This window comes from Tachyglossus aculeatus, chromosome 4 (assembly GCF_015852505.1).
Source record: "Tachyglossus aculeatus isolate mTacAcu1 chromosome 4, mTacAcu1.pri, whole genome shotgun sequence".
Taxonomy (NCBI): Eukaryota; Metazoa; Chordata; class Mammalia; order Monotremata; family Tachyglossidae; genus Tachyglossus; species Tachyglossus aculeatus.
Window position 1 is genome coordinate 37,819,968 of NC_052069.1, and position 22,927 is coordinate 37,842,894.

A 22,927-nucleotide genomic window follows, 5' to 3' on the forward strand; every position below is an offset into this window, starting at 1 on the left:
TGGGAATAATAATAATAATAATGGCATTTATTAAGCACTTACTATGTGCAAATCAATCAATCAATCATATTTATTGAGCGCTTACTATGTGCAGAGCACTGTACTAAGCGCTTGGGAAGTACAAATTGGCAACATATAGAGACAGTACCTACCCAACATTGGGCTCACAGTATAAGCGCTGGGGAGGTTACAAGGTGATCAGGTTGTCCCACGGGGGGCTCACAGTCTTAATCCCCATTTTCCAGATGAGGTAACTGAGGCCCATAAAAGTGAAGTGACTTGCCCAAAATCACACAGCTGGCAATTGGCGGAGCTGGGATTTGAACCCATGACCTCTGACTCCAGAGCCTGTGCTCTTTCCACTGAGCCACGCTGCTTCTCTCCACGCTGCTTCGAGAAGCAGTGTGCCCCACTGGATCGAACACCATCCTGGGAGTCAGAAAGACCTGGGTTCTAATTCCAGCTCCACCTCTTGTCTGCTGTGTGACCGTGAGTAAGGCACTTAACTTTTCTGTGCCTCTGTTACCTCAGCTGCAAAACGGGGATTAAGATTGTGAGCCCCATGTACTACATGGACTGTGTCCAGCCTGATTAGCTTGTATCTACCCCAGCACATACTATAGTGTCTGGCACATAATAACAATAATAATAATAATAATTGTGGTATTTCATTCATTCAAGCATATTTATTGAGCGCTTACTTTGTGTAGAGCACTGTACTAAGTGCTTGCACTGTATTTGTTGAGTGCTTACTATGTGCCAGAGACTGTACTAAGCACTGGGGTGGACACAAGCAAATTGGGCTGGACACTGTCCCTGTCCCACATGGGACTCACACTCTTCATTCCCTTTTACCGATGAGGTAACCGAGGCCCAGAGAAGTGAAGTGACTTGCTCAAGGTCACAAGCAGACAAGTGGAGGAGCCGCCATTTGAACCCAGGTCCTTACAGATACTATTTGAAAAAAAGATCCCTGAAGGGTTAGGTCACCAGTAAAGGCCACTCTCATTTGGATCTTAGGTCTTTATACTCCTAGAAGGAAGAACAGCTAAAGTCAATCTGCTTCTGTTTGAGCTAAAGGGCTAAGAGTGAAAGGCCCATTGAAAACAAATGAGGCGAAAACCCTTTCCCTAAATCCTGGGGGATGATCTACTTAGCAGAATTGCTGAAAGTGCTAAACATTAGCTTTTTAACTTTATTTTTCCGTGGCGACTTTGTGTACTCACCTCATTTATAATTCTCAGTTCATTTGCTGTTGATTAATTAACAGGAGCTAATGAGTTTACTTTACCTGGTGTATCTATTGTCTATTTACTTAAGCTCTGGATGATTTCTGGTTTAAAAGCTCTATTCACGTTGCTTTGGTTGTTCGCTGTAAAATTGCATGCTAAACAAACTTGCTTTTTAGTTTTCAGTCACTTGAGCTCCTTTTTGTCCTTATTACAACAGCGTTTTGCTTTCACTGCTAAATGGGTCTGTCAGGTTGTGTTTTTTTCGATTTCAATGGTATTTTTTAGGCGCTTAGTATGTGCCAGGCACTGTACTAAAGTACTAATCAGGTTGGAGACAATTCGTGTCCTACATGGGGCTCTTTACCCCATTTTACAGATAAAGTAACTGAGGCGCAGAGAAGTGACTTGTCCAAGGTCACCCAGCAAAACAAGTGGCAGAGCAGGAATTAGAACCCAGGTCCTTCTGACTCCCAGACTCTATTCACTAGGAGAAGCAGCGTGGCTCAGTGGAAAGAGCCCGGGCTTTGGAGTCACAGGTCATGGGTTCAAATCCCGGCTCCGCCAATTGTCAGCTGTGTGACTTTGGGCAAGTCACTTAACTTCTCTGTGCCTCATTTCCCTCATCTGTAAAATGGGGATTAAGACTGGGAGCCCCATGAGGGACAACCTGATCACCTTGTAACCTCCCCGGCACTTAGAAACAGTGCTTTGCATATAGTAAGTGCTTAATAAATGCCATTATTATTATTATTATTATTATTATGTCACGCTGCTTCTCAAAATACTATTACATTGAAACACCAAACATTTTAAATAAACTTTTTTTTTAATATTAATGTCTGTCTCCCCCTCTAGACTGTATGCTTGTTGTGGACCAGGAAAATATCTGCTAACTCTGCTTCTAGACTGTGAGCCCACTGTTGGGTAGGGACTGTCTCTATATGTTGCCAACTTGTACTTCCCAAGCGCTTAGTACAGTGCTCTGCACACACTAAGCGCTCAATAAATACGATTGAATGAATGAATGTTATACTGTACTCAAGCTGCTTAGCACAGTGCTCATCACTTAGTAAACGCTCAAATATCACTTGTTTAAACCTTTGCAATTTTGCTAAAATTCTCCCAATTCCCTTCCATCCAAACTGCCACACCGTTAATCCAAGCACTTACGCTAAACCGCCTTGACTACTTCCTCAGCCTTCTGGCTGACCTCCCTGCCTCTTGTCTCTTCCCTCTCCAATCCACACTTTATTCTGTTGCCCGGTTCACTTTTCTACAAAAACATTCAGTCCATGTTTATCCCATTCCTCATGACCCTTAGGCAGTTGCCCATCGACCTCTGCATCACACAGAAATTCCTTACTGTCGGTTTTAAAACAGTCAATCACGTTGCTCCTTTCATTCATTCATTGCCACATTTACTGAGCACTTACTGTGTGCAGAGCACTGTACTAAGCGCTTGGGAAGTACAAGTTGGCGACATATAGAAACAGTCCCTACCCAACAGTGGGCTCAGTCCAGAAAGGGGAGACAGACAACAAAACAAACATGTGGACAAATGTCAAGGAGAAACAGCGTGGCTCAGTGGAAAGAGCCCAGGCTATGGAGTCAGAGGTCATGGGTTCATATCCCAGCTCCTCCAATTGGCAGCTGTGTGACTTTGGGCAAGTCACTTAACTTCTTTGTGCCTCAGTTACCTCATCTGGAAAATGGGGGTTAAGACTGTGAGCCCCCCGTGGGACAACCTGATCACCTTGTAACCTCCCCTGCACCCAGAACAGTGCTTTGCACATATTCATTCATTTCTCCCTTTATTCACTCATCCCTCAGTCCCACAGCATTTATATCCATATCCATAATTTATTTATATTAGTGTCTGCCTCCCCCTCTAGATTGTAAGGCATGGAACGTGTCTACTGACTCTGTTATACTGTACTCATCACTCATTTTACCTCATCTGTAAAATGGAGAATGACTGTGAGCCCCCCGTGGGACAACCTGATCACCTCGTATTCCCCCAGCACTTAGAACAGTGCTTTGCACATATTCACTCATTCATTCATTCAATCATATTTATTGAGCGCTTAATAAATGCCATCATTATTATTATTATATGAGGAGGTAGGATGTTCCAGGAGAGAGGTCAACGACAAGATAAGATGAGATGGAGGTACAGTGAGAAGGCTGGCATTAGTAAGCGCTTAATAAATGCTATTATTATTATTATTATCATCATTAGGTGAGCTAAGTGTGCAGGCTGGGTTGTAGTTGGAGAGTAACAAAGTGCTCCTTCCTACCTCACCTCTCTGCTCTCCTAACCATAACCCAGCCTGTACCTCACTGTACCTTGAGCTCGTCTACCTTGCCGCTGACCTCACGCCCTGCCTCTGGCCTGGAACAATCTCCCTCTTCATATCTGACAGACAATCACTCTCCCCACCTTCAAAGCCTTACTGAAGGCATACCTCCTACAAGGGGCTTTCCCTGACCAGGCCCCCATTTCCTCTTCTCCTACTCCCTTCTAAGTCGCCTTTGCACTTGGATTTTCTCCCTTTATTCACTCTTCCCTCAGTCCCACAGCATTTATATCCATATCCATAATTTATTTATATTAGTGTCTGCCTCCCCCTCTAGATTGTAAAGCATGGAACGTGTCTACTGACTCTGTTATGCTGTACTCATCACTCATTTTACCTCATCTGTAAAATGGGGATTGACTGTGAGCCCCCCGTGGGACAACCTGATCACCTTGTATCCCCTCCAGTGCTTAGAACAGTGCTTTGCACATAGTAAGCACTTAATAAATGCCATCATTATTATTATTATTACTCACCCAAGTGCTTAGTACAGTGCTCTATACAGACTAAGTGCTCAATAAATATGATTGATTGATCACTGATTGATGGATTAAACATTATTTTGAAAACCCTCTCTAGACTGTCAACTCCCCCTACACTGTAATCTCATTATAGGCAGGGAACATATCTACCAACCCTGCTGCACTGGTCGTGGGTTCTACTTCCAGCTCGGCCACTTGTCTGCTGTGTGAACTCAGGCAAGTCACTTCACTTCTCTGTGCCTCAGTTCCCGCATCTGTAAATGGGGTTTAAGACTGTGAGCCCTCTGTGGGACAGGGACTGTGTCCAACCTGATTTCCTTGTATCTACCTCAGCACTTAGAATAGGGCAGGTCACATAGTAAGCACTTAACAAATACCATACTTCCTATTGTTATTACTCACCCAAGAGTTTAGTACAGTGCTCAGCTCACAGTAAGCACTCAGAACATATAATTGATTGATTATTATTATTACTATTATTTCTAATCAGCTAGGGACCCACTGTAGCTCCAGTGGAGAGAGCACTGCTCTAGGAATCAGACGACCGGGCTCCTTAATTCTGGCTTGGTATGTAGTTGACTAATGGAGGTGGAGACCACATTAGCAACAGCATGACTGAGTGGCAAGAGCATGGGCCCGAGAGTCAGAAGGACCTGGGTTCTAATGCCGACTCCATCACTTGTCTGCTCTGTGACCTTGGGCAAGTCACTTCACTTCTCTGGGCCTCAGTTACCTCATCTGGAAAATGGGGATTAAGAGTGTGAGCCCCATGTGGGACAAGGATGTGTCCAACCTGATTAACTTGGATCTACCCCAGTGCTTAGAACAGTGCTTGGCACATATTAAGTGCTTAACATGTACCATAATTATTATTCTTATTCTTATTAAGAGCACTTTGCCCCATGCAGCACCCCTGCCTGTACACTAGCTTGTGGCGCTCCTTTTTGAGTCGTTTCCGATTCATAGCGACTCCATGGTATACTTTCTCCAGAACATCCTGTCTTCTGCCATAATCCACACCCTTTCTTAATGGTTCTTCCACTATCACTGTTATGGTCTCTATCCATCTAACTGCCAGTCTTCCTCTTCCACGTTTCCCCTGGACTTTTCCTAGCATTAGAGTCTTTTCCAGAGACTTAGTCCTCCTGATTATTGTGTCCAAAATATGTCAATCTAAGGGGAGTCATTCAGCCTTCCAAAGACCAATTTGGTTTAATTTGCTCCAAAAGCCATTTGTTTGTCTTTCGGGCAGTCTCCTTATCCCTCTGAAAACATGGCTAAAGGGGACAAGAGAATAGGCAGGTTCTCCAGCCGCAAGTCTCAGGACAGAGGTTCGACTGTCATTTCTGACCAGAAGCTCCATCATCAGTCAGTTAGGAAGACGAAAAGTGGAGGGTGGAGGTGAGAGGAGAGAACAGCAAGGAGAGAGAGAAAAAAAGAAGGATTTTTCTGCTGCAACAGGAGAAATGGTTATCTACTGGGCATGCGCTAAGAGCAATGCCTTGGTCTAAGCACTTTTCTTTCAATAGTTTTCACTGAGTGCTTACTGTCTGCAAAGCACTGTACTAAGCACTTGGGAGAGTATAACAGAAGCACAGGACACGTTCCCTGCCCACAAGGAACTTGACTGCACAATTGACAACATGAGAGGATGGGCATCAGTGAATTTATAAGTGTTTAGAGGTCCCTATTGAGCTATTTATCCTTTCATTCAGCAATTTGTTCAGCTGCTTTGTCCTGAGGTGTTATAATAATAGCAATAGTAATAATAATCATATAATACTTGTTAAGAGCTTACTAGGTACCAATCACTTTTCAAAGGGCTGGAGTAGATATAAGTCAATCAGGTTGGACACAGTCCTTGTCCCACATGGGGCTCACACTCTTAACACCCATTTTTACAGATGAGGTAACTGAGGCAACTGAGACAACTGCCAGTCAACCTACGTATCAAGCAAAAACTCCTCACTCTCGGCTTCAAGGCCGTCCATCCCCTCGCCCCCTCCTCCCTCCCCTCCCTTCTCTCCTTCTCCAGCCCAGCCCGCACCCTCCGCTCCTCTGCCGCCGCTAACCTCCTCACTGTACCTCGTTCTCACGTGTCCCGCCATCGACCCCCGGCCCACGTCCTCCCCTTGGCCTGGAATGCCCTCCCTCAACATATCCGCCAAGCTAGCTCTCTTCGTCCCTTCAAAGCCCTACTGAGAGCTCACCTCCTCCAGGAAGCCTTCCCAGACTGAGCCCCCTTTTTCCTCTCCTCCTCCCCATCCCCCCCGCCCTACCTCCTTCCCCTCCCCACAGCACCTGTATAAATGTTTGTACAGATTTTGTACAGATTTATTACTCTATTTTATCTGTACATATTTACTATTCTATTTATTTTGTTAATGATGTGCATGTAGCTTTAATTCTATTTGTTCTGACAACTTGACACCTGTCCACATGTTTTGTTTTGTTGTCTGTCTCCCCCTTCTAGACTGTGAGCCCGTTGTTGGGTAGGGACCGTCTCTATATGTTGCCAACTTGTACTTCCCAAGCGCTTAGTACAGTGCTCTGCACACAGTAAAAGCTCAATAAATACGATTGAATGAATGAATGAATGAATTAGGCCCAGAGAAGTTAGGTGACTTGCACAACGTCACAAAGCAGACGCTGTGGAGCCGAGACTAAAACCCAGGTCCTTCTGACTCCCAAGCCTGTGCTCTATCCACTAAGCCAAGCTGCTTCTCTTTTTACCACTTCCATTTTATTGTTGGTCTCTCTCCTGCTTTCACTATTGTGATTCCTTGGTCGTCACCCCCATTAAACAGCAAGCTCCTTGAAGGCAGGACTTGGGTCTTGCTACCACTGTGCTCTCCCAAGTACTTAGCTCAGCGCCTAGCATCTAGTAGGCACTCCAACACCACTGAATGACGACACACATTCAGTATTGCAAAACTGCATTTTGGAAATTCACTAATTCCAACTTGCTGACCTCTGTCCCCTTAGTCTGAACTAAGGAGGCTTTTTCTGTAGCTTTTACCTGGAAATCTGTCATTTCCAAGCAAGGGAAAATAAGCAGCTCATCTGAGGAGCAACCAATAGTTCAGCAATACTGACCTCCTACAGCAGCAGAAACAGGACACGGAAAACGACGGCTCTCCTCGATACTCCTCTATGCCACCACATTCCTTTAGAAATTCCTGAAGATCCGTGGCAGGAAAGCCATTCTGCTGGTATTTCTTTAAAAAGCACATACACAATGATGTTACCTTTTTTTTTCCTACAGGGCATGAAAAATCGCTCCCATTGTCAAAGCCCACTTCTCCTTAAATACGGCTCTCCCACACTGCTCGCTTAGATCCAAATGCCGATATTACTAAGATGAATCAAGCTGTCATGACTGGAGCGGGGCAGGCAGGGCCACCGTGGGAACAGAGATAAAAACTAAAAAGAAAACTTCGGGAAGAAAGGAGGGTGGAAAAAATGGCAACAACTTTAAAGCTTTCTAGATTCCCGTAGGCCATTCCTTATTTGTGTCATTTCCTTAATGGGTTCCCTCCTCCATCTTGGCTGCCACCGCAAAATAAAGAGGCAGTTTGTCATCTTTGGGGCTAGCTTTGGGAAAATTGAATATATGTCCAGGGAGACGTGGCGAACATCCGTTAAAAACTATATGCCGCATTAATCCCAGGGTATGCTGCAAACCATGAAGCATGGCTTAGTGGATAGATCACGGGCTTGGGAGTCAACAGGACCTGGGTTCTAATCCCAGCTCCACCACAGGTCTGCTGTGCGACCTTGGGCAAGTTGCTTAACTTCTCTGGGCCTCAGTTACCTCATCTCTAAAATGGGGATTAAGACTGTGAGCCTCATGTGGGACATGGGCTGTGTCCAACTGCAAACTCGTTATTCATTCGATCTTATTTATTGAGCACTTACTGTGTGCAGAGCACTGTACTAAGAGCTTGGGAAGTACAAGTTGGCAACATACAGATTAGCAGGGAGTGTGTCTGCTAATTCTGCTGTATCGTCTCCCAATAATGATGGCATTTATTAAGCGCTTACTATGTGCAAGGCACTGTTCTAAGCGCTGGGGAGGTTACAAGGTGATCAGGTTGTCCCACGGGCGGGGGGGGGGGGTCACAGTCTAAATCCCCATTTTACAGATGAGGTAACTGAGGCCCAGAGAAGTGAAGTGACTTGCCCAAAGTCAAACAGCTGACAATTGGCGGAGCCGGGATTTGAACCCATAACCTCTGACTCCAAAGCCCAGGCTCTTTCCACTGAGCCACGCTGCTTCTCTAGTACCATGCTCTGCCTTAAACACTGAATAAATGCTTGATAAGTGCTCGATAAATATGACCGATCATTTGATTCCTGCAGAAAACAAACTCTGAGAATGAGTCGGGGCCATGCAGACGACGGGGGAGTCCACTCTCCAAAAGGAACATGAGGAGGGGTCAGGCAGGGTCCGCCTCCATTTCCAGCTTTCTCCCAGGCCTTTCTCAACGAGCGAGGATGAAGCCGAGCCCCCGACGTGTGGGACTATAAAACTCTCTCCCCTTCAGAGCCTCACAGCCCCGATGTGGGGGTGGTGGTGGGGAGCCCCCTGACTGCCGGTGCTCGCTTGATAAACCAGAGGTGCTTAGCGCATCACTGGTCACCCATGGACTCATTCATTCAGTCGTATTTATTGAGCGCTTACTGTGTGCAGAGCACTGTACTAAGCGCGTGGGAAGTACAAGATGGCAACATATAGAGACAGTCCCTACCCAACAGTGGGCTCACAGTCTAGAAAGTAAGCCAGCTTCCAGCTCCGTTTACACGGACTGGACTGCCAGCTCGTTGCGGGCAGGGAATAGAGAAGCAGCATGGCGTAATGGATAGGGCACGGGCCTGGGAATCAGAAGGTCATGGGTTCTAATCCTGACTCTGACACTTGTCTGCTGTGTGACCCTGGGCAAGTCACTTCACTTCTCTGGGCCTCAGTTACCTCATCTGTAAAATGGGGATTGGGACTGCGAGGCTCATGTGGGACAAGGGACTGTGTCCAGCCCGATTTGCTTGTATCCAGCCCAGCACTTAGTACAGTGCCTGGTACATAGTAATTGCTTAATAAATACCATTATTATTATTATTATTATTATTATGGAATGTGTATATTTATTGTTGCAATTTACTCTCACAAGCATTTAGTACAGTGCTCTGCATTCATTCATTTATTCCATGAATGCTTATTATGTGTGGAGCACTGTACTAAGCTACAACAATAAACAGACACATTTTCTGCCCACATCGAGCTTACAGTCTCAAGGGAGCTTAAAGTCTACACAGTTAGCGCTCAGCAAATGCAACTGACTGACTGACTTTACTGGAGATGCTTATGTGTTGGGATTTGATCCGTGAGCCAAAATCTCTTTTCCCCTTTTAAGATCTTAATAGAGTGGATCTCTTCCTCTCCCCCACCCAAAGTGGAATGGGACAGAGCCAAGGCCCATTTATTTTAGACACATTTTAAAAGTCAATTGGTGGATGAAAAGTGATTCTTCCAAAGCACACCCCACGCCCCGATCCCAACTATAATTGAGAAGCAGCATGGCATAGTGGATAGAGCGTGGGCCTGAGAATCCAAAGGTCATGGGTTCTAATTCCAGCTCTTCCTATAGTCTGCCGGGTGAACTTGGGAAAGTCACTTCTCTTCTCTGTGTTTCAGTTCCTTCATCTGCAAAATGGGATTGAGACTGTGAACCTCACGTGGGACAGGGACTTTGCCCAACCCAATTTGTTTGTATCCACCCCAGCTCTTCATACAGTGCCTGGCACACAGAAAGAGCTTAACAAATACCATAATTATTATTATTATCATTCCCAGAAACTGAATCAGAATCCACCCGTATAGGCATGAATCCTCTCCCCGGCAGAGGATGCTGCTGACTAATGGATGAAAAAAATCAATTTACCTTTATGGTGTCATATGAGTCTGTGATGAGTGCAATGAAGAGACTGAGGATCATATATATAAACAGACTGATGAAGGAATACAAATACAAGCGACTGAACAGCCACACCAGGATACTTTTTTGCTGAATTTGGGCAAACGTCGCGAACATGTCATCTCCATTGACTAAAGAAAACAGGCACTCTGCGACTGTATTCAGATCTTCAAACTAGAGTTGGGGGCGAAAAAGGCAAATTTTAATTTTTGAAAAGCAATTGTGCTGACGTGAAAGAGAAGGGGGAGTGTTTTGGGGTGGAATTTTCTGGCACTAAAAATACACCATTCCCCCGAATTCCCCCAAAGAAAGACAAGTGTTTCTAACGTCTACAACTAGGCCAATCCCTTGGCATTTGAGCCATTAGAATTTCCTGACTTGTAACTGAATATTTTACTAACTCGATGATTGAAAGGATCCATAGTCCCATGTGTCAACGGGTTGAAACACTCACTGCAAAATGAAATAGATGTCACCAAAGTGCAATAATAATCCATTAGGTGAAAGAATATACTTCTCCTTCCAAAAACTCATTAGCAGAAATGGGTTGCTTTGCATTTTTAAATTCCAGGATCAAATTCAGGCTCTGACAAATTACGGGTTTCAATTGAAACCTGGAAGCTTTATATAGGCAGAAGTTACCTAGGAGGATTCTAATTCTTTACCCGGTATTGGTAACTGCCGGTGGAGCATTTGGTAACCCTAGTAATTAATATTAATAAATGTGGAGTTAGTTAAGAACTCATTATGTACCAAGCTCTGTACTAAATGCTGGGATAGATACAATAAATATAAGCAGATCAGAGCCAATTCCCGTTCCATGTGGGGCTCCCAATTTACAGGGAAGGGAGATCAGGTGTTTCATCACCACTCTACAGACGATGAAACTGAGACCCAGAGAAGTTAAGTGACTTGGCCAAGGTCATACAGCAGGCAAGTGACAGAGCAAGGATTAAAGCCCATGTCTTCTGACTCTTCCATTCGGCCACTGTGCCCTCCTCTAGTGGGCATTCAGTTGTTTCTCTGCTTCCCTCTGGACCAGACGTTCGATATGGGAATGCGCCTTTCAACACTGGGGTATTGTACTATCGACAGAGCTCAGTACACTGCACCACAAACAGAAAGCGCTCAATAAATGCCATTGATTGATGGATTCTGTCCAAACTGTGCTTCATTTTCTCCCCAAAGCCTGACCTTTCTAGACTTTACTAGGGGCTTCTAAAATGTACATCATCATCATCAATCGTATTTATTGAGTGTTTACTGTGTGCAGAGCACTGTACTAAGTGCTTGGGAAGTACAAGTTGGCAACATATAGAGACAGTCCCTACCCAACAGTGGGCTCACAGTCTAAAATTATAGCCCTTTAAGCAGCGGTGGGAAGCCAGGGATGGGGTCAGGGATGGGAATGCAATCTCAGGACCACATGGGCCCATCAGGGAGGGCAGTGGACTGCACGGATGTAATGACCAGGGTTCCCAGTGTGAAACACAGCCCACCCCAACCCATCCCTGGCTTTAAACCAGACAAATTAAAAGAGTGCCGCGGATGTCGGTCACGCCGCGACAGAATCATTAATAATTCAGGTCCATTTCCAAGTGCTTCATCAGAATGCAGTCAATTAATTTTCTTAATTGCCAGAATCAGGAAATTCCATGCTTCGCAAATGTTCGGAATTGTAAGGGACCGGGCCTTCTACGGTAAGGGCAGCATTGAACTTTTTGATTGGGTTGGTGGTCAATGGCAAATTTATCCCCTACATTTTTACAGCCGATGAATTAGCAGTAACAAATAAGTTTCAGAGCAGCTAATATCAGAAGGTGCAGTAAAATGGCTTACAAACTTTTAAGCTCTCTGCCCTCCTACAGGACTGAGCAGCATAGCCTAGTAGAAAGAACCAGGATTGCTGTGTGACCTTGGGCAAGTCACTTCATTTTTCTCTGCCTCAGTTTCCCCATCTGGTGAATATATTTTCTCCCTCCCCCTTAGACTGTGAGCTCCTTATGAGATAAAGGACTGTGTCTCCTATGATTGCATTGTACCTAACCCAGTGCTTAGCACATAGTAAATGTTTAATAAAATATTATTATTATTATTAAACTTCAGTGGAGAAAAACAAAGCACTGAGAAGTCAGTGAATTCGCTCACTCCTCAGTGCCATTTCCTGTTCTCTTCCCTTAGAGAAGCAGCATGGCTCAAGGGAAAGAGCCCAGGCTTGGGAGTCAGAGGTTATGGGTTCAAATCCCAGCTCTGCCACTTGTTAGCTGTGTGACTTTGGGCAAGCCACTTAACTTCTCTGTGCCTCAATTATCTCATCTGTAAAATGGAGATTAAGACTGTGAGCCCCCTGTGGGACAATTTGATCACCTTGTATCCTCCCCAGCACTTAGAACAGTGCTTTGCACATAGTAAGCACTTAACAAATGCCATCATTATTATTATTATTAGGAGCCAACACTGATCACTGGCTGCTCATTGGTGGTCAGCTTGCTCACTAATCAATCCATGGAGTTTACTGAGCACTTACTGTGTGCAAAGCACCGTATTAAGTGCTTGGGAAAGTACAACATAGAGTCAGTAGACACATTTCCTGCCCACAAGGAGCTTACAGTCTAGAGGGGGAGACAGATGATTCTCCCCCCACCCACTCCAGAAGCATAAAGGTAGAAAGGGACAGAGAAAGGTACAAAGGTAGAAAGAGACAGAGATCTAGCACATCTAGAATCGTTAGCCTCTTTGCTAACATGTTTTGGGCTCCTTCAAGTCTAAGGAAGACCTCAGCATCAACTATTTTTTATGGTATTTGTTAGGCGCTTACTAGGTACCAGACACTATGCTAAGCACTGGAGTAGATACGAGCTAATCAGGTTGGGACTCATAGTCTTCATCCCCATTTTACAAATGAGGTAACTGAGGCCCTGAGAAAGTGAAGTGACTTGCCCAAGGTAACACAGCTGACAATTTGTGCAGCCAGGATTAGAACCCAGGTCCTTCTGATTCCCAGGCCCGGGCCCAATCCATTAAGCCATGCTGCTTCTCAGACTCTACAGTTCTGGGACTTTGGTGGACACCCCGATCTCTTCTCAAATGACACATGTCTGTCTCATGGATAAGTCTAAATCATTTCTCAAAAGCAATTCGAGGGCGTGTCTGGGGCAAATTCTGTGATAACAATAATAATAGTAATAATAATGATAATTATGGTTTTGTTAAGGACTTGCTATGTGCCAAGCACTGTTCTAAGTGCTGGGGCAGATACAAGGCAATCAAGTTAGACACAGTCCCTGCCCCACATGGGGCTCAAAGTCTCAATCCCCATTTTACAATCAATCAATCAATCGTATTTATTGAGCGCTTACTGTGTGCAGAGCACTGTACTAAGCGCTTGGGAAGTACAAGATGGCAACATATATACGATTGAGTGAATGCAAGCGCTTAGTACAGTGTTCTGCACACAGTAAGCACTCAATAAATACAATTGATGATGAATGGGGAAGAAATGGGTCAGGGTTTCATGTAGTCCAACTGTGCCCTCTCCTGGTGCACTCAAAAAACCGGCTTCTCTTCTGAACCCCGGTGGAAAGTAGCTAGCAAAATTCAATTCAATTCAATCGGATTTATTGAGCGCTTACTGTGTGCAGAGCACTGGACTAAGCACTTGGGAAGTACAAGTCAGCAACATCTAGAGACGGTCCCTACCCAACATTGGGCTCACGGTCTCAAAGGGGGAGACAGACACCAAAACATGTAGACAGATGTCAAAATCGTCAGAACAGATAGAATTAAAGCTAAATTCACATCATTAACAAAATAGTCAATATGTACAAGTAAAATACAGTAATAAATCTGTACAAATATATATACAGGTGCTGTGGGGAGGGCGGGAGGGACGGGAAGGAGGAGAGGAAAAAGGGGGCTCAGTCTGGGAAGGCCTCACAAACTGTACTTTCCAAGGCTGAAGGTCTAATGGATGAATTCATCTGACTGAGTCACTTTCTGAGTACGTGACATAGAGTGGGAAAAATGTGATCAGCTCGAGGTATGAATAGAAATGATGGCACTTGAAATTTATTGATGTCTGTCTCCTCCACCCAGGCCTCGACTGTGAGCTCACTGTGGGCAGGGATTGCCACTCTTTATTGCTGCAATAATAATAATAATGGTATTTACTAAGCACTTACTATGTGCCAAGCACTGTTCTAAGCACTGGGGTGGATACAAAGTAATCAGGTTGTCCCACGAGGGACTCACAGTCTTAATCCCCAAATACAGATGAGGGAACTGAGGTAACCGAGAAGTGAAGTGACTTGCCCAAAGTCACACAGCTAACAAGTGGCAGAGCCGGGACTAAAACTCACTATCTCTGACTCCCAAGCCTGTGCTCTTTCCACTAAGCCATTCTGCTTCTCTTCCAAGCGCTTAGGACAGTGCTCTGCACAAACCAAGCACTTAAAAAATATGATTGAATGAATGAATGAAAAAGGGAAACAGCATGGCTTGTGCAAAGAGCATGGGCTTGGGAGTCAGAGGTCATGGGTTCAAATCCTGACTCCGCCGCTTGTCAGCTGTGTGACTTTGGTTAAGTCACTTAACTTCTCTGTGCTTCAGTTACCTCATCTGTAAAATGGGGATTAAGACTGTTAGCCCCACGTGGGGCAACCCAATCACCTTGTATCCTCCCCAGAGCTTAGAACAGTGCTTTGCACATAGTAAGCGCTTAACAAATACCATTATTATTATTATTATTATTATTATTATTATTATTATTATTATTATTATCTGGGTTCCAGTCCCAACTCCTCTACTTGCCTGCCGTGTGACCTTGGGCAAGCCACCTTTCTATGCCTCAGTTTCCCACCTGTAAAATGGGGATTAAATAATAAAATAGCTTATCTCCCTCTCTCCCCACTATGAACCTCGTGGGGCACAGGGATTGCGTCCAACATGATCTCATATCTACTCCAGCAATTAGCACCGTGCTTGGCCTATCGGCAAGCACTTAATAAATACCATCTTTATGATTATTTTGGATCCACTGGGTTGTGATTAGACTCCTCCAGTTGGCCACAAAAGAGGAGGTTTCCTCCTTTGACCCTCCCCTATTCAGTATCTGAATGAGTTTCAATAGCCCGGAATAATAATAATAATTATGATAGTATTTCTTCAGCACTTACTATGTGCCAAGCACTGTTCTAAGTGCTGGAACACTATTCTGAAGGGGTAGTACCTCACACGACAAAGGGTCTCTAAAAACTTGTCCACTGAACGAACACACAGATCAACAAAGGGGGAGAAAAACAGAATCTGACATTCAGTACCTTCTCATGGTAGGGTCCTAGGACGATCCAGCCACAGAAAGTGTAGCCCAGATAGATCATTCCGGCGCAGCAACAGAAGCGGAGGACTTTGGGTAAAGAGGCCTGCATGGTCAAAATGAGCACCTGCGAGTAGACAGAACAAGGTACTGCTGCCGATAAAAGAAACAGATCGAAGGGAAGCAGGATTTGCACTCGGTACAGCGACTGAACACAAATACGCAGGGTTGTCTTACGTTGTATGTCTGGAAATAACCCAAGTATCGTATAACTCCAACCCAGACGAACAGTGTGGAGGTTCCAAGCAAAATGCTGCACAAGTCATAGTTTGTGAGATTCTGAGGAATTGAAGAGAAGAAAGAGAGATTGATAGTGAACAAAACACACCGGGAGCTCCATGTGGGACAGGGACTCTGCTCAACCTGATTAGCTTGTATCCACCCCAGCACTTAGTACAGTGCTTAGCACATAGTAAGCGCTTAACAAATAGTTACCACCTTGTGCTAATCGGGCCCCACTTCAATTCCATGGCTTTTTAAGAGAGTTTAACTTCCTTCTGGACCATGTAGCAGTAAGGGATTTTTGTCCAGTTGCTCATCACTTTTCAATGTCGTAATGGTTTATTTGTCTTACTAAACAGTCAACTGAGTTGGGATCATTGTATATAGGACCTAGCACAAAGACAGTGTTCCTCAAATCTTAATTACTGTATCTATAATTTATTTTAATGTCTGTCTCCCCCTCCACACTGTAAGCTCCTTGAGGGCAGAGAACTTGTCTATTAGGTCAATCAATCATATTTATTGAGCACTTACTGTGTGCAGAGCATTGCACTAAGCGATTGGGGGAGTGCAATATAACAGAGTTGGCAGACACGTTCCCTGCCCACAACGAGCTTACAGTCTAGAGGTGGGGGAATAGGCTGGGGAGATAAATCCATAGAAGAGAATTGAAATCTACTTATTTCAGAACCTTGCTTTTCCCTACTGGATAAGTCAGGGTAGAACAGTTAGGAAATAAAGGCTCAAGCCTCACCTTTGCTTTGATTTCCATTTTTAATATTGATCCAATTATTGTCATCATATCGCTGATGATCACCAGGACATACCAGCCATTGATGAACTCCCAGCGGTCAGCATCGCACACGGGTCGCTTGTACTTTTCCAGGAAGAACTTCAGAAATCTCTAGGGCAAACATTGACAAACTGTTTCTTAACAGGTAGCCCTTTGCAGGGAAATACACAAATAGTGCTCCAAATGATAATAATCATAATAATTATGGTATTGGTTAAGGGCTTACTACGTGCCCGGCACAATAACTATCATAGCTTCAGGTTTGCATGGCTAGAGACACAACATCACATTTCAACGGTGGCAGCTAAGACCAAATGGTGCAGAAAGAGGGGACCACAAGCAACACAGTTGTATTGTACTCTCCCAAGCTCTTAGTACAGTAAACACCCAATAAATACCACTGATTGATTGACTGATATTTCCTCCTTCTATGACTTCACTGGAATGCCAGAGGAAACCCAGTAAGTTGCTTGGGTTACCAGAGAGCACGGAAAATCTCCACAAACTGTCAGTGGAGCTATGAAATGAAATGTGTTGTTGATCCAAATGATATATTTGAAGCCTGAATTTCTAGCCTCAAATTTCTGGTTTATTTGCTACACTAATAAACGCTCAGTACAGTGCTCAAGAGCTCAGTACAGTGCTTTGCCCAGAGTAAGCGCTCAATAAATTGCACTTGGATCTGTGACCTTTGGGCACTTGAAAAGTGCCTCACCCTCAACCCCACGGTGCTTATGCACATATCTATAAGTTGCATATTATAAATTATTTATTTATATTAATATCTGTCTCCTCCTCTAGACTTTAGGCTCATTGTGGGAATGGAACATGTCTGCTAACTGCTGTAATGTGCTCTCCCGAGTGCTTAATACTATGCTGTGCACATAGTAAGGGCTCAGTAAGTACCACTGATTGATTAATCAAATAAAAACCACTGATGATAAAGTAATGAGACCTGGTAACTCAAAAAAAAAAAGTTAAAACTCACTCCTACTCGAATCTTTCAACCCCTTCTAGGAGACAAAATTAAGTTTTAGTCAGGAAACATTTAAAATGTCCAGCCTTTTGCCAGGGCAGAAGTGGCTGTTTTCATTCATTCAAATATATTTAGTTGTATTGATGTCTGTCTCTCCTGCTCTAGACTGTAAGCTCATTGTGTGCAGGGAATGTGTCTGTTTATTGTATCGTACTATGATTGAATGAATGAATTTAAGATGTGTGATTACTTGAAATTGTCTCACTTGTCAATAGATACGATTGACCTCCTACACCAGACTGGTTATAAGGCACACATTCTCACACCTCACATATCAAGGAATCTTAATCTAATTAAGGACTTAAATTCTGGAGTGGTGGGAATGTTGGAACGCCAGTCAGTGGTATTTACTGAACACTTACTATGTGCCGAGCCCTGAACTAAGCCATATATTAGGTCAAGCGTATTGAAGAAATTTTAAAAGGAGGAAATGAAAAAATATAAGCACTTACTTTTTGCAATCTCAGAGCAAGAACAATGGATCTTGTGCAGAGAATCAGAGAAGTGAAGCAACTTAAAATGACAAATGCATCAAACACCAGAACATATTGAGTGTTTTTCTGAACTACAGGAGGAAAAAAAGCCAAAAAAATTAAGGTTTGGGCTTTTTTGCACATTACAGTCAAATTTTCTTCAAGAATCTGAAAAGTTATAACCCAAGTTACATGTAATCAATATTAATAATGTTATAGTCTGCTGTTGACCTTGGGCTAGCCGCTTAACTTCTCTGTACCTTAGTTACCTCATCTGTAAGTGATAACCTGATTAGCCTGTATCTACCTCAGTGCTTAGAACAATGCTTGGCATATAGGAGGTGCTTAACACTATTATTATTATTATCAGATACCATGTTATAGTCTCTAGAGAAACTGCTTGGCTCAGTGGAGACAGCATGATCCTGGAAGTCAGAAGGACCTGGATTCTTATCCAGGCTCCACCATGTGTCTGCTGTGTGACCTTGGGCAAGTCACTTCACTTCTCTGGGCCTAAATTACCTCCTCTGTAAAATGGGGATTAAGTCTGCAGTTGTGGTATTTGTTGAGTACTTACTTTGTGCCAGGCACTGTGCTAAGCGCTGGGGTGGATACAAGCAAATCAGGATAGACACAGTCCCTGTCCTACATGGGGTTCAGTCGTGGGACTCTGTCCAACCTGACCAGTTTGTATCCACTCCAGCGCTTACTACAGTGCCTGGCACATTGTAAGCACTTAAAGACCATCATTATTATTACTGAGTACTGTCGGGCTGGGGTGAGAATCAAAGTACTTAAAGGATACCCAGCCAAGTAAACAGTTGACACAGAGGGAGGGTGGGGAGAGGAAATATGTACCGGTGATAGATGGATTGATCTGGGGATGGTGCTAGAAATGCTCTGGCTTCAGTTCTGGGATTCCTGGGCAGAACACCCCAAACTGGCTCAGTGAACTCCCTAACCCAGAGTCCCTAACCTCCAGAGACATTCCAAGGCCCCCCAGACAGCCTCAAGTGCTTAGTACAGTGCTCTGCACACAGTAAGCGCTCAATAAATACGATTGAATGAATGAATGAATGGCCATACAAAGCTCTGAGATGGCTTTTAACGCCCCTCAGGGAATCTATCCCATTGAAGGCCTATTCCCTGCTTTGGAGCTCGAAGATGATAGCAACATAATAGTAGCCATCTGTTCGGAAAGAGCAGAAACATCAAATGACTTGTTCCTCACCCATAGGAAGCTCATGCTCTAATGGGGAGACAAACCTAAAAATATTAAAAACTGGAGAGGTCAAAAACAAATATATCAAGGGGACACATACCCATGAATACTAAGCAGCATGGTCTAGTGGAAAGAGAATGGGGTTGGGAGGCAGAGGACCCTTTTCAGGGTATGTGTTAAGTGCTTACTATGTGCCAAGCACTGTACTAAACGCTGGGTACAAGCTTAAAACAGTGTTTGGCACATGGTAAGTGCTTAATAAATACCACCATTATTATTATTATTATTATTCTTAAGCTAATCAGGTTGGACACAGTCCAGTCCCACATGGGGCTCACATCCTTAATCCCCATGTACAGACGAGGGAACTGTGGCACTATATGTTCCAACTTGTACTTCCTAAGCGCTTAGTACAGTGCTCTGCACACAGTAAGTGCTCAATAAATACAATTGAATGAATGAGTATGATTGAATGAATGGCACAGAGAAGTGAAGTGATTTGCCCAAAGTCACACAGTAGACAAGTGGTGGAACAAGGATTAGAACCCAGGTCCTTCGGACTCCTAGGTCCATGCTCTGTCCAGTAGGCCATACTGCTTCTCCAGGACCTGGGTTCTAATCCCGTCTCCATTACATTCCTGCTGTGGGACCTTGGGTAAGTCACTTAACTTCCATGGGTCTCAATTTCCTCACCTGCAAAAATGGGGAATCAATATCTGTTTCTTGCCTACTTAGACCATGAGTCCCATGGGGGGCCTGATTATCCCGTATCTACCCCAGCGCTTAGTACAGTGCTTGGCACATGGTAAGCACTGAAATCTCACATCAATTAACATCATCATCATCATCACTATCATCATCACTTCTATGTGCCAAGTACTGTTCTAAGTGCTGGGGTGGATACAAGTTAATCAGGTCGGACAGAGTCCCTGTCTCACTTGGGGCTCACAGTCTTAATTCCCATTTTACAGATGAGGGATCTGAGGTCCAGAGAAGTTAAGTGACTTGCCCAAGGTCATACAGGAAACATGGAAGAGCGCCAGGATTAGAACCCAGGTCCTTCTGACTCCCAAGCCCATGCTCCCTCCATTATGCCATACTGTTGTAACTGTATTTCTACTATACTATACTAGGTGCAAGAAAAGACTCCTGACCACTAGTTTTAATGCACACATCATTTTTCTCCCCTCTGCTTCTCCACTCTCTTCTTCCACTGTACCCCAGCTCCCACTCTTCTTTCCTCTCAAATTAACCTGCTCGCAGGGCCTAGTTTTCAATATCCTGCCATGGACTTCTTGTTCACACCCTCCCCACTCACTGTGAGCAGGGAATGTGTCCACCAACTCTGTTATATTGTACCCTCCCAAGCACATTGTACAGTCCTCTGCACACAGTGAGCACTTAATAAATACCATTCATTGATTTCTCCCCACTGCCCAAGTTCGCTCCCCTTTCACCTCAGACAGACCACAGATCTCATCTCCAAGGCCATTCTGAAATCACACCTCCTCCGGGAGGGCTTCCTGATTAATCTGTACTCTTCCCTCCTTATAACCTCATTCATTCATTCATTCGTTCATTTGTATTTATTGAGCGCTAAATGTGTGCAGAGCACTGTACTAAGCGCTTGGGAAGTACAAGTCGGTAACATATAGAGACAGTCCCTACCCAACAGCGGGCTCACAGTCTAGAAGGGGGAGACACAACAAAACATGTAGACACATGTCAAAATTGTCAGAACAAACAGAATCAAAGCTAAATGCACATCATTAACAAAATAAATAGAAGAGTAAATATGTACAAGTAAAATAGAGTAATAAATCTGTACAAATATATATCCAGCGCATAGAACAGTGCTTTGCACATAGTAAGTGATTAATAAATGCCATCATTATTATATACAAGTGCTGTCGGGAGGGGAAGGAGGTAGGACAGAGCATGGGATGGGGAGGAGAAGAGGAAAAAAGGGGCTCAGTCTGGGAAGGTCTCCTGGAGAAGGTGAACTCTCAGGAGGGCTTTGAAGGGAGGAAGAGAGCGAGCTTGGCAGATGTGCGGAGGGAGGGCATTCCAGGCCGGGGGAAGGACGTGGGCTGGGGGTCGACAGTGGGACAGGTGAGAACGAGGCCCAGTGAGGAGGTTAGCAGCAGCAGAGGAGCGGAGAGTGTGGGCTGGGCTGGAGAAGGAGAGAAGGGAGGTGAGGTAAGAGGAGGCAAGGGGATGGACAGCCTTGAAGCCGAGGGTGAGGAGTTTTTGCTTGATTCGTAGGCTGACAGGCAACCACTGGAGATTTTTGAGGAGGGGAGTGACATGCCCAGAGTGTTTCTGTACAAAGATAATCCGGGCAGCAGAGTGAAGTATAGACTGAAGCGGGGAGAGACAGAAGGATGAGAGATCAGAGAGGAGAGGAGGCTGAAGCAGTAATCACATCAGCCCTACTGCACCACCTAAGCACATATGTACTCACAGCTTCCTTGAATTTATGTGATTTATGTAAATAATAATAATAATGGCATTTATTAAGCGCTATGTGCCAAGCTCTGTTCTAAGTGTTGGGGTAGATACAAGGTAATCACGTTGTCCCATGGGAGGCTCACACTCTTCATCCCCATTTTACAGATGAGGTTACTGAGGCTCAGAGAAGTGAAGTGACTTGCCCAAAGTCACACAGCTGACAAGTGGCAGAGCCAGGATTTGAACCCATGACCTCTGACTCCAAAGCCCGGGCTCCTGCCACTGAGCCATGCTGCTTCTCTGAATTAAATTATTAAATTATTTTAGGGCCTGTCTCCCTGCTAGATGGTAAACTTCTTGAGGGCAGGGACCATGTCTACTAGCTCTTCCATGTGACTAGTATAGTGCTCAGCACTCAGTCCACCCTCAATAAATACTACTGATTAATGACCACCAAGCATTCATTTATTCATTCATTCAATTGTATTTGAGCGCTTACTGCATGCAGAGCACTGTACTAAGTGCTTGGGAAGTACAAGTCGGCAACATATAGAGATGGTCCCTACCCAACAGCGGGCTCACAGTCTAGAAGGGGAAGACAGACAACAAAACAAAACATGTGGACAGGTGTCAAGTTGTCAGAACAAATAGAACAAGCAAATTTGTACTCGTTCTTGCTGGTCACGAGAGGGAGAGCAATAAGCTGTCTGAATATACAGGGAGCTGAGATATGTGTCCATGGAGTCGCTATGGGTTGGAAAGAAAAGGGTCAGAAAAGACTTGACAGAATAAGACAAGACAGCTTTACTTACGCGCTTCTCTGCACTTAGAGTCGGGGAGAAGGGAGACGAATGAATGAGTTGGTGCTAAAAGACCTCATTCAATCGTATTTATTGAGCGCTTATTGTGTGCAGAGCACTGTAGTAAGTGCTTGGGAAGTACAACCCAACATATAGAGACGGTCCCTACCCAACAACGGGCTCACAGTCATCCAGGGGTCGGGACCGATTTCTTCCCGACTTCCAACTGGAGTTTCAGTAGGATGAGCCCTGCCCTCCTCTTCCCTCCCAATTGCCAATTCTGGGAAATGTTGTTCTGTCATCCAGAGTCGGCAATGGCTCCCGGGTTTTAGAGTGGGTAGAACGGTTGGGGAAGATCTGAAGTCAGACTGAGCCCCCTCCTTCCTCTCCCCCTCTCCCCCTCCCCATCCCCGCCGCCTTGCCTCCTTCCCCTCCCCACAACACCTGTATATCTGTATATATATTTGCACATATTTATTACTCTATTATTTTATTTGTACATATTTATTCTAT

General features: G+C 44.5%; 1 protein-coding gene across 1 annotated transcript in view; it reads right to left on the reverse strand.

Moving 5' to 3' along the window:
* The window catches only part of MCOLN2 (mucolipin TRP cation channel 2), a 68,129-nt gene that overhangs the window by 4,830 nt on the left and 40,372 nt on the right, over positions 1–22,927 (reverse strand). Inside the window, exons 8-13 of the mRNA XM_038746007.1 lie at positions 17,921–18,033; positions 16,394–16,543; positions 15,595–15,696; positions 15,362–15,484; positions 10,011–10,217; positions 7,168–7,289 (exon numbers count right to left, since the gene is read on the reverse strand). Of these exons, the coding sequence (XP_038601935.1) occupies positions 7,168–7,289; positions 10,011–10,217; positions 15,362–15,484; positions 15,595–15,696; positions 16,394–16,543; positions 17,921–18,033 (817 nt within the window). The remainder of the gene's footprint in view (positions 1–7,167; positions 7,290–10,010; positions 10,218–15,361; positions 15,485–15,594; positions 15,697–16,393; positions 16,544–17,920; positions 18,034–22,927) is intronic.